The sequence below is a fragment of the Mandrillus leucophaeus genome, unplaced genomic scaffold (assembly GCF_000951045.1).
Source record: "Mandrillus leucophaeus isolate KB7577 unplaced genomic scaffold, Mleu.le_1.0 Scaffold537, whole genome shotgun sequence".
NCBI classification, from domain to species: Eukaryota; Metazoa; Chordata; class Mammalia; order Primates; family Cercopithecidae; genus Mandrillus; species Mandrillus leucophaeus.
The window spans coordinates 1656741-1673306 of record NW_012105775.1 but is presented as its reverse complement, the minus strand read 5'-3'; the positions used below and the strand labels follow the sequence as shown (position 1 = coordinate 1673306).

The window sequence follows — 16566 nt, the reverse complement described above, 5'->3', positions numbered from 1 at the left end:
CTAAGTAGGATCTGCCCCTAGCTATCTCTCTGCTTCATTTACTGCTTTCCCACTTGTGCCCTCTACTACAGACTTTCTTGCTGCTCTGGAACATACAATAAGTATGTTCCCACCCCAAGGCCTTGGATATGATCTTCTGTCTGCCTGTAAAACCCTTCTCTCAGTTATCTGCGCTGAGTTCCCCCCGACCTCCTTCAGCTCTCTACTCAGACATCCCAGGGAGGCCTTCTCTGACCCCCTATTTAAAATAGTTATTCCCACCCTGTCATTTCAGTCCTTTTTTTGCTTTATTATTTTTTTGCCTGTCTTCTTTAACTTAAACTGATAAGCTATACAAGGACAGGGATTTTATATATTTTTTTCATTACTGTATTCACAGTGCATTGGGTACACTCAATATTTGGTGAATAAATTATTCACTAGCTCATCAATTTATTTATTTGTTTGTGTGTTTACTGAATTTCTACCTGCCAGGCATTGCCCTTAGGGAGCTCACAATCTAGTAAAAATAATAGGAACAACTACCATTTTTGTGTGGTGACTAATCACTTTGCATATGCCATTTGATTTCATCTTTACAATAGCCTATTTTACAGATGAGGAAACAAGCTTGCACCAGTTAAATAAATGGACTAAAGTCAAGTAGCTAGTATGTACTACCGTTTTCAAAACCTGTTTGTCAACTACTGCCTCCCACTGAAATGATGTTCTTCTGTGTTGACATTTAGCTCATAGCTCCATAAACATTTTTAAATGGTTTAAATATATTTTCTACAAAGACTCAGAATGAATGTGCATGAATAAGAGAGTTCATGATTATGAGAATTATAACTTCTTTGGGGGACTTATTTGAGAATAAACAAATTTCCTGATTCCTCGACTCCCTTCAGCCTCTTCCCTTCTGATGAAGCCATGGGGAAATCCATTGAAGCGAACATTCTAGCATGCGTTCTCATCAAACTTCCTTCATGTTTGTGCTCGGCCAGGAACCTACTGCCAGCAGAGGGAGGTGGAAGCCATCATGGAGGGCGATGAGGATGACAGAGGCTGCTGCTGCTGCAAACCAGGCCACTTGCCCCACCTGCTGTCCTGCAATGCTGCCTTTCACCTCCGCTGGCTCACCTGGGAAATCACGCGGACCCAGTACATCCTGGAGGGCTACAGCATCCTGGACAACAACGCGGCCACCATGCTGCAGGTGTTTGACCTCCGAAGGATCCTCATCCGCTACTACATCAAGGTATTGCTCTGTTTCCCAAACACCTGTCTAAGGCAGAAATGCTAGGGTGGCACAGGAAGCTCCGAAAGAGCTCTGTCGAAAACTAAATTTTGAGCCTCTCATCCTCAGCTTCCGAATCGGAAGCCCAGCCATCTGGGGAACTGTCACTTTTGGAAAAGTCCTAGAGGGCTTTGCCTTAACCTGAGATTTGTGCCCTGGTCATATCCTAAGCTTAGGCACCAATAGGCAGTTCGTTTTCTTATCTAGGTTTTCTTTGTCTCTTCCAGCACAGCATGATTTGCTTGTCCTGATGATGAGGACAAATTTAAATATCCTAGAACTATTACTAAGCCTCCATGTTTGAGTTATAAGAGTCAGATTAGATGCTCTGCACAGTGTCTACTTTAGAACCAGAATTATATTTTAAGTTCGTAAGGAGAACTCAAAAAGTAGCTAAACCATCCAGTCAGAATTGGCTGTGACAGCCTTTCCTCCTAACTCACATGGAGAATAACATATTTTTTCAGTTGCTCAGTGCCTACCTCTGCCCAATCTGTATTCAACCTCAGAAATCATGGCAGTTTGGAGTAAGTCTCCTGGAAAATAAGTGTGGGACCTGCCTGAGGATGTGTAGTGTTCATCGGGGCTGAGGTGTTTTCCGAAGGGGAAGGGGCAGGCGAGGGCTGTGTGGCGGAGGAGATCTTTGCTGTGGGTCCTGTGCTGGAGGTCTGGGGGGACTTGGCATGGTGGAAGTCCTGGATGGCCCACAGGTATGCGTCACATCTTAATGCTATTCAAAAAGAGGAAGCTCATCCATCGGAGACCACAAAGGCCCCTGCCAGCATGCTGAGGCAGGTGGTCCAGCAGAAATGAGGAAACACAGAACGAAAAGATAACATGGCACCTAAAGTTTTAACCAGCTAACAAACAAAGGGCATTGAGAAATTTGGAATAAATTCAGGCATGGTGGCTCATGCCTGTAATCCCAGAGCTTTGGGAGGCCAAGGCAGCAGCAGGATTGTTTGAGCCCAGGAGTCCAAGACCAGCCTAGGCAACATAACAAGACCCCATCTCTACAAAAAAAAAAAAAAAAAGAAAAATTAGCTAGATATGGGGTGCACACCTATAGTCCCAGCTTCTCAGGAGGCCGAGGCAGGAGAATTGCCTGAGTCTAGGAGTTTGAGGCTGCAGTGGGCTGTGATTGCACCACTGCACTCCAGCCTGGGTAATGGGGATTCCCAAAATCCACAATAGCTGCTGAAGCTACGTGGAAACAGAAGATAGTCAGGGGGTAAGTAACTCTTAGATCTCATCCACCTAGGTGATTGCTACACAAAATGTTTGCAAAACCCTTTTCTGTGGCAGCATATTTACAACAGATTTAGCCGTTTGTGCTTGCCATCTTTGTGTGTGCTAGAGATGCAAAACATTATATTCAAATTTCATACAAAACTACACATGTTTTGTCCAACCTAATGTAAATGGGGGAAGATTTGGGAAGCCTACCAGGGAGTTATGGCCTATCTTCTGTTTCTAAACTCTAGGCAAACTCAATATACCAGTTGTGTTCGATTTGGCAGTGAGCCATGAAATAAGAGTGGCATGCATGTTAGAGGCTTATTTCTCTCGGACTTTGAGATGGTTGATCATCAACCATCTTCCAAAATTTCAGTTCCACAATTTAAGTTACAGGCTTTAAGGGATAGAGGAAAGGACACAGAAAATGAAGACCAAGGGCACGCACCAGCTGTCTGTTAAAGAGGTTCTAGGAAGCTGCTACAGCATCCTCCCCACTGTATCCTGTCAGCCGGAACATTGACACATGCCACCTGGAAGAGGGTCTGGAAAGTGTACTTTGGGCGGCCATGAGCCCAGAATGAAATTGTACCTTCACGGAAGAAGGAGAAAGCAGATGATAAATGGTAACTAGCCACCTCTGTTTTCTCCCTCAACAAGGAAAGTGTCGCTTGAGTATTTCCTTTCGTTTTCAGGAGGCAGGATGGGGTGGTTGCATGAACAGCTAGATCCAGGGACGGAGTAAACAAGAGGACTCACAGGCCAGTGAAGCAAGTGGCTGGAAGGGGGCAGCAAGGACTAACAGTGTAGGTCTGGACAGGCCGTGTAGATAAGCCCTGGAGTTGACATCTTCCTGTTGCCTCAAGAATTAGACTAGACTCTTTCATCTGCTACCCTGAGAACTCCACTGTTGCTACTGGCTGTGTTTCCTACCCCTCTTCCCCCATCTCTCACTGTTTTGTGTACACACTGTGCACACACTACCTGTGCTCCCTGCCCCACACGCTTGCACACTGTTCACTCCTCCTGTAGGGACCCTCCTCTCCCTCCCACATGCCCGCACCTTCTCCTCCAACCTCAGTTCCAACAGCTCTTCCTCACCAGCTGGCTGCCCAGTGCTTTCCTGCCCTTCAGGGCCATGGCCGACATTCACCTCCCCTTCCTCTGCAAACCTTTTCTGCTTCACTTTATGGTAATTCCCTAAACAGAGAAGCCACACTTGAGTCCTCTTTGGGTCCTCAGAGCTCTGTTTGATGACCTATATATTGCATGGCCCAATTTGTTTTTTTGTACTAAATGAACAAAGGTTCCAGGGAACATAGATTTGGAGTCTGGGCCATACAGTCTGGACAGAAGAGATCCTAATTCAGGCAAGGGTCTGGTGGCTTGCTACAGGCACAGGTGGTGGGAACGGGGTTCAATATTGAGCCACATCCCTGTCTTTCCATGAACCAGACATGTGGACAGGCCCGACCCATCACCATGGGGCCAGCAGATCACCGTGAGTGGGAGAGAAGGGAGGAGTAGTGAGAGTGAGATGCCCTGTCTCGGTCCATCCTCCCTGGACTAACCCTGTTGGTTTTTACAGAGGCCTTGGGGGTTCCATGACTGGACCAGCTTTTTGATGCCTTCTTTCCTTGGATGGCTAGTTGATACTCACCTTTCTTTTTCCTAACTGCTGGAAATGTGCCTCCCAGTCCCCTAGATGATTTCTAAGATGACAGTTTGCCATTGGATAAATCCAGGATCATGTGCAAATGGAAGGGGGCTCAAGAGGGCCCCCCAGAACCTGCTGGGTAATAGCTGGCTTGTGGGGAAACAATGCCTTCCATTCTGTTTTTTAAGAAAGGAGAGTGAAGGCAAAATGGGAGTTGTAGGTAGGCTAGGAGAGACAGGCAGTGCACGGGTATACTACCTATCATGGCGCCTCTCACAAGCCACAGCCAGGGCAAACCTGGAACAGACTCCCCTCCTCCCTCGTGAGCTGGATAATTACACATCCCCATGTCCTACCCACACATTCAAATGTCATGGGCCTGGGCTGGGACCCAAGGACTTTTTTTTTTTTTTGAGACGGAGCCTCACTCTATTGCCCAGACTGGAGTGCAGTGGCGTGATCTCGGCTCACTGCAACCTCCACCTCCTGGGACACAAGGACTTATATTGTTTGATAAGTTTCCTAAGTGATTTGATATACAACTAGGCTTTGGAGCTACTACAGACATCATTGTGCCCCACAGAAACAAGAATTTTCTTAACTCCCAAGTCAGCACTCAGGATGGGGCTGAGATTTTTGGGCAGATGGGGCCTCACGGTGCCCTCATGTTTAATTCACTTTGGTACTGCCGGGCCTATCCTGCGAGGTTGCCTCCAAATACAGGACTCAGTGCTTTCCTGCCATTCAGCAAGGGGTGGCTCGGAACCCGCACTCATTCCCCGCTGCAGCTAGTTAAGGGAAATTTCAGGAGGGCTAACGGCCTATTAGAACAGAAGAAACAGCATTTTGGGGTTAAAAAAAATTATTTTCTTCTTTGGTATGGTTGCTGGGTGAACAAAGTTGCCTTTGTAGCTCTGAATTACTTAAAGTTTCAAGAGTTTGATTTCATTCCTTTATTATTTTCTTACTGGAAAGGCAAATTAAAAGGAAGAAAAATTTGAAATAATTCCTTTACTACAAAAGGATTTTTAAAAAATATCCTAATAAACTGGGTCAGTTCCCCCACCCTCTATGAATATATTTGAAATCATTTCCTTCCTGGCGACTTGAGGTTTTCCCTCGTGCCTCCTCCATCTCTCTTCAATTTATTAGTGTTTAAAACCCTCTTAGCAGTCAAGGAATCTGCCGCTTTCTGTGTGGGCCTGGCTCTCCTGCTGCCATTGTTTCCAGGCAGTTCTTTTAGAAAGGAGACCTGCTTATCACTGGCCTTGCAGAATGAGGCGGGAACAGCCCGACGGGTTGGTTTGCCTGCCAGGCCCCCCTTCCTAGAATGAGTTGTCTGAAAGAATATGCCGATCTACAATTAAAATGAGGAACCAGGAGAATCCCTGCTGGAGGAGCCAGATATCATGAATTTATTCAGAGGGGCCCTGCCTTCAGCACAGTCTAGGTTTACCGCATCAATTCATTGTCAGTGCCCCAACTTATCAGTTTTACTTAGTGTTGTATCCACTTCCTCCTGACAGATTCTGAAAGATTTTACAGTGTTCATTGACTATGTCTCCATGACAGAAGTTCTGCCTAAATTAAATGGAGATAGGGTATGACTTGTAAGCATTTGGGGTGGTTCTGTTTTCTCCTGGTGAGAAGTGTCGGTGCAGTGATTTAGAAAGCTGAGCATCAAGCTGGGTTCTGTTCTGAAGTCAGCACTGCAGGGTTTTGCCAGACAGAGAGGAGGAAGTGTTAACCTCTGGAATTCAAAGTCCTCATTAACTATTCTGACTTCATCGATTGTGGGGTTAATTCCTCCCTAGCAATGAATGAAAACATACACTTTTGTCTTTCAGTCTTTGTTTGTTATTCCTATCTGGTATGTGATTAGGCCATATTGGGGAAAAACTAGACCAGATGTTCACTAGAGCTAGATATTTAGAGAAACCAAATTTCTTTCTTCCCTTTGTAACGCTCAGCTGAGAAGCGGTGCTCGTGGACATGGGCATCGTTACTCTCTTTTGCTTGCAACTTTGGGCCGACGACTTAAACTGTCTTTAAATGATCCAGCCAGCAAGGAGACAAGAGAAAACCCTCCAGATTCAAAGTTTCTATTTGTGAATATCAGATGTGCACTCTGGTGACCACCACAGACACAACGGGTCTCCTGTCCCCTAATGCCATCCCCGTTCCCTCGCCCCTCTGCCTCAACCTCTCCTGGGCTACTGCTACTGCTGCCACTGCCTGCCTCCCCTCTGAGTCCCACGCTCATCCTGCTTGCTGGGTAGGTAAGTCACAGATGTCAAAGACATGACTGTTTTTCCACCTATACACATATCAACGGGCCAGGCCATGTGCTAAGTTCCTCATATACATTGTCTCATTCTAAACCTCAGCACAGCCATGCAACGTGGACATCATTAGCATGTCTTTCTTTCCCACCTCTGCCTTCAGCTTCCTTGACCTCTTCCTCCATCACTCCCTCTCTTCCTTCCTCCTTATGTCGAAGGCCTCCCTGAGGCCGGGATGGTTATCGCGGGGTATTACAGAGGATGGGAGAACAGGCACGCCACTGAATTCTAGTTATTATCTGCAGATTTCATTTTTCCACTTCCTCATTTTTGGGACAGGTAGACTGTGGAGTGTAATAGAAGATGTGCCCAAAAGAAGGAAGAGCATAAGCCATGAACCACAGATGAACCTCCCCAAAGTCCAGGCTGTCCTTGGTCCTCACAGCAGAGAGCCTAAGTCATGTGTTTGCAGTTGTTTAGTGGAAATCAAAGACTGTCCACCTGCTGAAGTCCTAAAAAAAACCTTGAAACCAGATACCCAAGTAACCTGAGGCCTTGAGCTCTGGGTTTTATTTCCCAGCCAGACGGAGGGAAGAGCCAGAGAGGCAGGGTGGGGGCTCCCCTAGAAAAGGGTTTCTCGGCCCACTCTACTTACAGGTGTCAGTCACTGAAGACTTTGTTTCCATCCACCCAATATTCGTTTTCTGCTTTCTCATTTAAAAAGAATATGTTTTTATAAACAGAGAAGAGCATCAATTAAGCGTTTGTTTATAACAGAAGCACACATCCCTGCCTCCTTGCATCAAACACTGTGAGCCCTTCAGCCCCTCATGATTTCACAATGAGATGTGCAGCCTCGTTCCAGGGGTGCCCCTCAGCCTCAATAGCCCCAAGCACCACCTGCATTTTTCTGTTATAATGGAGCGGCAGAGGCGGTGCGTGCTGGCAGGGACTCCGCAGCAGCACATCCTGATCCAAGCCTATCAGGCTTGGATTTTCATTTCCTCCGTCCCATTTCTATTTCTTGAGGCCAGGTGCTAGCCTTTTTGATGGAGGAATTTATTCAAAAACTACAAAATGGCTTTCCACAAAGCTGTTACTCAGAATAATCAAGCCCAAGGGAGGCATTTTCCCCAAGTGGGACTCATAAGTACAGTGTCTGATTAAGAAGGAAACATGGGTTACTTGTGAACATATCACAGATGTCCACTGTCTGAGTGCTCAGGATTAAGTGTGTGAAGGTGACAACAATTTCACATCGTCAATACTTTCCATAAGAACTGTGTTGTTTTGACTGGGCACAGTGGATCACACCTGTAATCCTCGCACTTTGGGAGGCTGAGGCAGGGGTTCAAGACCAGACTGGGCAACAAGACCCTGTCTCTACAAAAATAAAAACTAAAATATTAGCCGGACATGGTGGCTTGTACCCGTAGCCCTAGTTACTCTAGAGGCTGAGGCAGGAGGATCGCTTGAGCCCAGGAGTTCAAGGCTTCAGTGAGCCATGACTGTGCCACTGCACTTCAGCCTGGACATCAGAGAGACACTGCTATCTCAAAAAACAAACAAACAAACTGAAAACCCTGTTGTTTTAGTTCATTAAATACTCTTTTGTTAAGGCTCTGGAGGAAGGTCTATCCCAGTCTCTAAGCTGAGTCAGCCTAGTCTAGGACCCACCGAAGCCTACAGCAACCCCAGCAAACGGTGCTTCTGCGTGCTTCTCTCAGAAGGGATGGGGCTGACTGTCATTCTTCCTCATCACAGAAATTCTGTTCCGTTACATTCTGTTAGCATTACGTTCTTCTCACTTTCCTCTTCCCTAAGATAACCCTTAAGAGAGGACATTTTAGAAATGTCTCAAATGAGTTCTGTGCATTACACCCAGCGGAAAATACAAATGATACCACATGTAGGGATTTCATGTCTCTTACTTTCCTGAGGTTGATTTACTTTCTAAGATTAAATTAATAAATAAAATCTTCCTGGCTTTAGAATAGCTGTAAGGGCTCAAAACCTTGCTTTTTCTCTGCAGAGTATAATATACTATATGGTAACGTCTCCCAAACTCCTCTCCTGGATCAAAAATGAGTCACTTCTGAAGTCCCTGCAACCCTTTGCCAAGTGGCATTACATTGAGCGTGACCTTGCAATGTTCAACATTAACATTGATGATGACTACGTCCCGTGTCTCCAGGGGATCACACGAGCTAGCTTCTGCAATGTTTATCTAGAATGGATTCAACACTGTGCACGGAAAACACAAGAGGTAGGTCAGGGAGGTGGGGACTGAGGCATGGACTGTAAGTTTAATAAAGAACAGTGTAATGCCCGTTCTTTCTTATATTCTATGGTAGACTTTTAACATAGAGGATAGAAAAAAAGCACTATTTGGATAATGTTTATTGAAGGTAAGCAAAATTAAATAGAATCAATATGGCATGTCTCCAGTGAAGAACACTTGAAGGTATAGATCCCTTTATGCAGTGCTCAGGGCCAGCGAAGTTTTAAGCCTCTATTACAACTTTTAAACATTTGAAGCTTCTTTGTTTAAAATTACATTTTGGGATTTCCCTACCAAGTCTATCTGTGCTGAAATCGGGGGGATTTACTGAACGTATTGAATCATGGACATGAAAATTCTATTTAGCAATCAGATGGTCCAACTTAACTTCTGTCATCATTATTTTGTGTGTCTGTGCTGTTACTGCTTATGTGCTGAGAACACTTCTGGAAGTGAATCCTGCCTCTTAGAAATATAATCAAGAATTATGACAGTTTACAAAAAGAGGAGAAGGGGACAGGGGAGGAGGAGAAGGGGGAGGGAGCAAATGCAGGGAGCAGGTTTACTTTGCTTCTTAGGATTTGAAAAGCTGAGTCCACGGGTTGTTGTTGGAAAATGGGGATACAAGTTAGAAACAACTTCCTCAGCAGCTGATGCAGTATGTGGCATGTGCTAGAGAGAGTAAACCAAACCACAACGTTAGCCAAGTTCTGTGAATTTCTTATGGGTGATTAAAAACAGGTGGGAGAAGAAGCAGGTAGAACCTGCTTTCTTCAGACCAACCACGAAGAAGGTGTGATAATAATCTTAACCCATGCCAGGCCTCTAAGCAGTTGAGATATTCAAAGAATTGATTGATGTTATCGGCTATAGCTCCATGATGGCTCTGTCCATTCCTCAGATGGTTCGTGAAATTATTTTATTTTCCTTGCAAAAGATTGACTTTAAATTTCCCCTGCATCTCCCCACTCTCCCTTTTTTTCTTTTTTAAGCTGACTTTGGACAATTTTTTTTAAAAGACAGAGTCTCACTCTCCCTAGGTTGGAGTGCAGCAGAACGATCATAGCTTATTGCAGCCTCAGACTCCTGGGATCAAGTGATCCTCTTGTGTTAACCTCCCTAGTAGCTGGACTAGAAGCACATGCCACCATGCCTGGCTAATTTATTATTTTTATGTATTTATTTTTCGAGACGGAGTCTTGCTCTGTTGCTCAGGCTAGAGTACAGTGGCGCAATCTCGGCTCACTGCAGCCTCTGCCCCACCGTGTTCCAGCGACTCTCCTGCCTCAGCCTCCTGGGTAGCTGGGATTACAGGTGCACACCACCATGCCCGGCTAATTTTTGTATTTGTAGTAGAGGCAGGGTTTGGTTATGTTGGCCAGGCTGGTCTCGAACTCCTGACCTCAGGTGATCTGCCCACCTTGGCGTCCCAAAGTGCTGGGATTACAGGCATGAGCCACTGCACCTGGCCACCTGGCTAATATTTAAAGAATGTTTTATGGAGATGGGGTTTTGCTATGTTGCCCAAGATGGTCTTGAACTCCTGGGCTCAAGTGATCCTCCCATCTTGGCTTCCCAAAGTGCTGGGATTGCAGGTATGAGCCACCATGCCCAAGCTGAAAGATGCCTTTAATTTGGTTGTTGATTGTGGACTTACAGTCAAGCAGTCAACCCACAGGGCTCCTTGTTAGAGAACAGAGGACTCTCCTTCACACTGGATCCAAGTTCTTCTTCTTTCCCTGCTCGACCATGCCTCTCCTTTGCATTGGAGAGTGTTAAGGTGGGCACCCATTTGACTGTAATCACTGCCCATCTTTATGACCTGAAGTGCCATATTTCAAATCCCAGAAAAGCAGGTCATCAGCCCATGTTGTAGGCCCTTTTCTGTCCTAAAATAACTTTTCCACTTTTATTTATTTATTTATTTTTTCATGTCCAACCACAGCAGAAACTGCTTCAGGAAGCTGAGCGTTCCCTGTCTGTGAGGTCATCTTAGAGGGGACTGGATGACCACGTGGCTGACTTACAAAGCCACTGTCACTCTACATTTATGAGTCTGTGTTGGTACATATTGGAACCTGTGTGAAAGCTGAGTTAACTTCTTGCTCTTTCAGCCTTCAAAGACCCTGGACAGTGACGAGGACTCTCCCTTGGTGACCCTGTCCTTCGCCCTGTGCACCCTGGGAAGGAGAGCTCTAGGAACGGCCGCTCACAATATGGCCATCAGGTACCTGTGGGAAGAAGTTGGAATCTCTTAGGTACAGGCACCCACTTTTACATGTTTGACAGATTTTGTCAATCATTTTCTTTATTTTGAAGCTGGACTTATTATACTATTTTCAGATAGTTCTTTTCATAATAAATTATGTTGGGCCTGCAAGAACAGTTTTTTGATCACTGCTCTTTTGGAGTATTTGATTTGGAAATATCATTCACATGGAAGAGTCAAGACCCAGGGATTCTGGGTATAGGACCTTCTTTGTTACAGAGGTCCTTGCAGATTTGCTGGGAAGATTCAATGAAATCATGCCTATGAAGTGCCTAGCCCGGTACCTAACAGAGTTGGTGCTCAGTCAGTGTTAGTTCCCTTTCCGCTAATTGTCTTCATAAAAGAAAATCCTCACATGTATGCTCTAGTCCAGACCCTGCTTCACCCCGTCTCCTTGGGGCGCTGTTGAATTGGATGCTCCTTCTATTTTTCAAACCCTTTCTCTGTTGGGTCTCTCCCCTCAGTGGGCAAATAGCTCATGTCTGTCTTTTTAAAGAACAAAAACAAAATCAAACTCTGCTGGCTCTCTGGCACCCTGTGTCACTCAGGTGGTGTTGTCCACCAAAGAAACAGTACTCATGCCAAACTGCTCTTAAAATTTCATCAATCAGCTTCAAATCACCCAAATCAGCAGCCACTGCACAGATGTCCCCTTTTTCAGCACTATGGGCCGTGGTGCTGAACTCTGCCTGCCCACAAGGTGGAATCACCTTGATGAGTGGTTCTCAACCCCACGTGCGCATTACAGTCTCCTGTCAGGCTTTTAAATATCCTGATTCCCAGGATATTTAATCAATCTATCAGCACGTCTGCGGGTGGGACCACAAATTCCAAGTTTCAAAAGCTCCCAGGTGATGTCAGTGGGCAGCCAAGCTTGAGAACACAAACCTAGGGAGCTTAGAGAAGAAAGGGTGCCTCTACGTAGCCTCTGCCCCATCCCCGGGATGTTTTCTACTTGGACTTGCTTCATTGTGTCTATATTATATTGTTGATGGTGCTCTGCAAAAGGGGTTCTTTTGATACTGACTTGAGTGAGTTTTGTGTCGTTAGGTGGGATTATAAGCTTGTTAAGGGCAAAACCCACCTGTCTATTTGTTTAGCAACCTTCACAGTTCTGGGCTGTCAGGTAACCAAGCCCAGGGAGACTTGTTGACTGTGTTTCCGAATGTCCTTCTTGAAAGGGGCAGCTGTGAATCTACACTGGTGGCAAGTTGTTGGGAGGTATCATCAAGTAAGAATTGTGAGTTGATAAAGGGTCAAGTGTTGTGGCTGGCAGTGCTTTCCATTTCCCTCTGGAGGCAGTAGCCTGGAGTCACCAAGAGGGACAGGTAAGGGCGTAGTTAGAATTTCTGACATCAACTACTCTTTCATCTCCCACGTCTCAGAATTTCATGATCCTTGTTACAGGTGAGAAATGCCAAAAGTCTGACCCTTAAAGTCTCATGTTAATGCCTATTTTAGGCCAATCTCCTGGGGAGGAGCTGGCTGGCCTCCAGTCTCTCCCTGTCCTCTTACCTGACTCAGTCCCACACTGGACTCAGGGCATTCTCTTTGTGGCCGTCTGGGACTAAGCTTGATGATTGCTGCGGGTCTAGCAGACGACTCCTCTGTGGGCTTCATAAAACATGATGATGTAGCCCCCAAGATCAGGTTCCTTATTAAATGGTAAGCAGAGAACAGTGTTTGAGAAGGGCTTCATAGGATCTTGCACTTAAAATCACAAAATGACTCTTGAGATATTCGTAGCACCTGGGAAAATGATTTTAAAAAGCTCTTTTGTTGGATCAATTTGAAATGTCTTATAAACTTCAAGTTGCAAATATTATTTCATATCTAAGACATTTTCAAAGGCTTTTTCAGTCTTGTTCTTTGTGTAACTTGTTCAGATATTCCTGATCCAGGCGGTTCTTGTTTGGTCCGCTTTATTTCTTTTTCTTTAATTAAACGCCATGCTTACCAGCTGCTTTTTTAAACTTTGTTTTGATGGGACTTCCTTTGTTTCAGATAGTTTCTCATACTCGATGTCAACTCTACTTGCTGCAGATATGGTGATGAGGTAACTCTGGGGAGAATCCTCTTAGTATTCTAGGGAAACACTTGGTTATTTGGGTCTGGTTCACTTCACTGAGTTCACTTCACTGGTTCACTTTCACATAGAAAGATCCTCCAAGACACTTTCCTTTCAGTTTTTTTTGCTTACAAAAGACAACTTCTTTTACATCCCACCCTAAGCCCATGGTCTGTAGTCATGAAGTTCTGACCTGGTTGGATGTGCCTGGGGTTCGGGGTGGAGGATGCAGTGGGAGGGGAGGTTGGAGCCTGGCAGAGCCCCACTGCTCTTCAACCAACAGCTGGGATTTCTGTTTAATCTGCTAGGGTGCCATAAATAGTTTGACTTGAAAAAAATAGTCTCCAGAGCTCAAACAAATTTTACGCGTAATTTTTATAGATACTGTTTCGGGAAAAACTCTCAAACCATGTTTTTCCTCTCTTCTCACACAAAAACAACGACAATCATCAACACAGAAGACTTCTGTGGCCCCAAAATATATGGGATTTCTCCCTGCAAGCAAGCAGCTCTGCACACTAGCTGGGTGCCCTTCAGTTCACTTCTGACACTGACCAGAGCTGGTGTCAGATCCCACAGGTTGAAGGTTGAGGCCCACAAGTCTGGGCCGCCCGAACTTCTGACCGACTGGCTTCTACGTGAGGGGTCCCACAATTCCCACTTTGGGGTCAATTAGTTTGCTAGAGCAGCTCACAGAATCCAGGGAAACACATTTACTGGTTTATTATGAAGGATATTTTAAAGGATACAAATAAACAGCCAGATGAAGAGATGCATAGGGCCAGGTCTGAAAGGGTCTTGAGCACAGGAGCTTCCATCCCTGTGAAGTTGGGGTGTGCCACTCTCCAGGCAGGTGGATGAATTCTTCTTCACCTTCCTGTCTACCTGCACGTGTTCACTCTCTAGAAGCTCCTGGAACTGTGTGTCCTTTGGGCCTGTTATGGAGCGTCATTGGTTGTCCATGACTGAAACTTGGACAGCTGTGCAGAAATATGATTGGGCACAAAGGGCTTTACCTAAACCCAGCAAGGCCGGTCTGCTCAGATTCTTCTGGGCCTCTGTGTGCATCATTTTTTTCTTCAGAATATGGGACAGGGCCCTTTCTGGAATGAGGGTCTTATGACCCACTGTCAGATTCGAGTCTTGCCTTGGCCAGGTGAAAGGAGAACAGGAGATCACAGAGAGAGATTCTGTTTCATGAGGCCTGCTTCTAAGGCTGGAAGTGCCCCCGCATTATAACAAAGGACTATAACAAGAGTTGTGGGAGTTATAAGCCTGGAACTGTGGATGAAAACCTATCTATCTATCAAATCATATTATCATAAATAATAATCAAATAATAAAAATTTAATATATTTAATATTAAAATAAAATCATTATATATATGTAAAATCATAATATCATAGATACACTCAAATTGCTTTGCTTTCCAAAAAAGCTATTCCAACGTGCACTTTTAACAATAGTGTTTTGCCATGTGCTCACTAATGCTGGGCATTCCATTGCTTTGGATTTTTCTACTCTCTAGGTAAATGTGTGCAATGGTGCCAAACCCCATTTTCAATGCTAAAATATTAGACTCATTCCCATTCATGTCCAGATTGTGCTGTGATAGGCAGAATCCTCCAAGGATGCCCATGTCCTAATCCCTGAAACCTGTGAGTAGGGGTAAGAAATGATATCTTGTTCTTATTTGAACTTACATTTCTATTAACAGTAAGGAATAAGAATCTTTCCTCATGTTTATTGGTCATTTATATTTGGTAGCTCATCATTAATTAATTAGTAAAAATTATCACTGACTTGAAGTACCACTTTTGCTAGATACTACATCCCCGTACATAAATGGAGTACTTCTGGGTTTGCTTCTGCTAAAGTGCTCAATTTGTCTGTTCTTACAATGATGCCATACTGTTTGGTTTACTGGAGTGATACATTGTTCTGACATCTGATAAGCCAAGTCCTCCTGTCTTTACTTTCTTCTTGTCTTTTATAGTTTTCTGTTGGCATGCTAGTCTTGCTCATTTTCTCTTCAAGGTAAAGTTTTAGAATTTCCATTGGAATTTTGATGGAGATTTATTTAATATACAGATTAATTTGAGAAAACAAAATGAGCATTATTTAATAATGTGGTGTATCTTTCTGATTGCTCAGTTTTAAAACTCCTTTGGTAAAATTTTATCATTTTTGGAGATTTGTAATTTCTTAATGAAGTTATTTCTAAGTATTCTACAGTTTTGTTGTGATTGTGAACAGAACCATTTCTTCTCTCACATTTTCCAATTGGTTACTTCTAGTGTCCAGGAAGTTATTTTTTAAGATTTATCCCATTCTGAGCACTTCTACTGAACTCTGTTATTAACGTAATAATATTTCAATTAATTATCTGATTTTCTGGTGGAAAGAAAAACATCTAAAAATGGTGACAGTTTGACTCTTTTTCTTTTCAAGGTTTATAACTCCATTCTTTTTCTTAGTGGACTGGCTGAGGCCCCCAGCACCACTTTGCAGTTTGGCATCTGATGCTGCACTGCTGCTATAACAAGTTACAACACACTTGGTGGCTTAAAGCAGTATGCATTCAGTATATTTCAGTCTCAGAGGTCAGGGGTCCTAAATGGATTTCAGCAGACTACAGTCATGGTGTCTTCAAGACTGTGGAGCTTCCATCCCCTCCAGAAGGAGGCTCTGAGGGGAAAATTCGTTCCTTTTCTAGAGGCTGCTTACATCCCTATGGCCCCTTTCATCTTCAAAGCCAGCAGTGTTGCATCCTGAAATCTCTCTGACTTGAACACAGGGTTCTGCCTTCCTCGTTCACATCCTTATGATTACATTGGACCCACCCAGATACTCTCTTCATTTTAAGATCCTCAATTTAATCACATCTACAGAATTCCTTTTGCCTTGTAAGGTAACCTACTCACAGGTTTCAGGGATTAGGACATGGGCATCCTTGGGGGCCATTATTCTGCCTACCACAGCATCCTTGGCCTAATCCAGACATTAATGGGAATGAGCCTAATATTTGAGCATTGAAAATGGGGTTAGGCACCATTGCACACATTTACCTGTGTAACAAACCTGCACATCCTGCACATATAGCATGGAACTTAAAATTAAAATTAATTTTTAAAATGGGGTTTGGTTTAGGTTTCTGTGAAACCACTGTTATGAAGGCAGGGAGTTTCTTTCTTTTCCTAGCTTGCTAAAGCTTTATCAAGAAACGATGTTGAAGCCGAGCGTGGTGGCTCACGCCTGTAATCCCAGGACTTTGGGATACTGAGGCGGGTGGATCACCTGAGGTCGGGAGTTCAAGACCAGCCTGACCAACATGGTGAAACCCTGTCTCTACTAAAAATACAAACAATAGCTGTGCCTGGTGGCCGGCGCCTGTAGTCCCAGCTACATGGGAGGCTGAGGCAGGAGAATTGCTTGAACCTGGGAGGTGGAGGTTGCAGTGAGCCAAGATCACGCCACTGCACTCCAGCCTGGGT

General features: G+C 44.5%; 1 protein-coding gene across 1 annotated transcript in view; it reads left to right on the top strand.

The window, feature by feature from the left end:
- Window positions 1–16566, top strand: part of PCNXL2 (pecanex-like 2 (Drosophila)) — a 345612-nt gene that overhangs the window by 299375 nt on the left and 29671 nt on the right. The window contains exons 26-28 of the mRNA XM_011997321.1: window positions 987–1240; window positions 8487–8720; window positions 10850–10962. Of these exons, the coding sequence (XP_011852711.1) occupies window positions 987–1240; window positions 8487–8720; window positions 10850–10962 (601 nt within the window). The remainder of the gene's footprint in view (window positions 1–986; window positions 1241–8486; window positions 8721–10849; window positions 10963–16566) is intronic.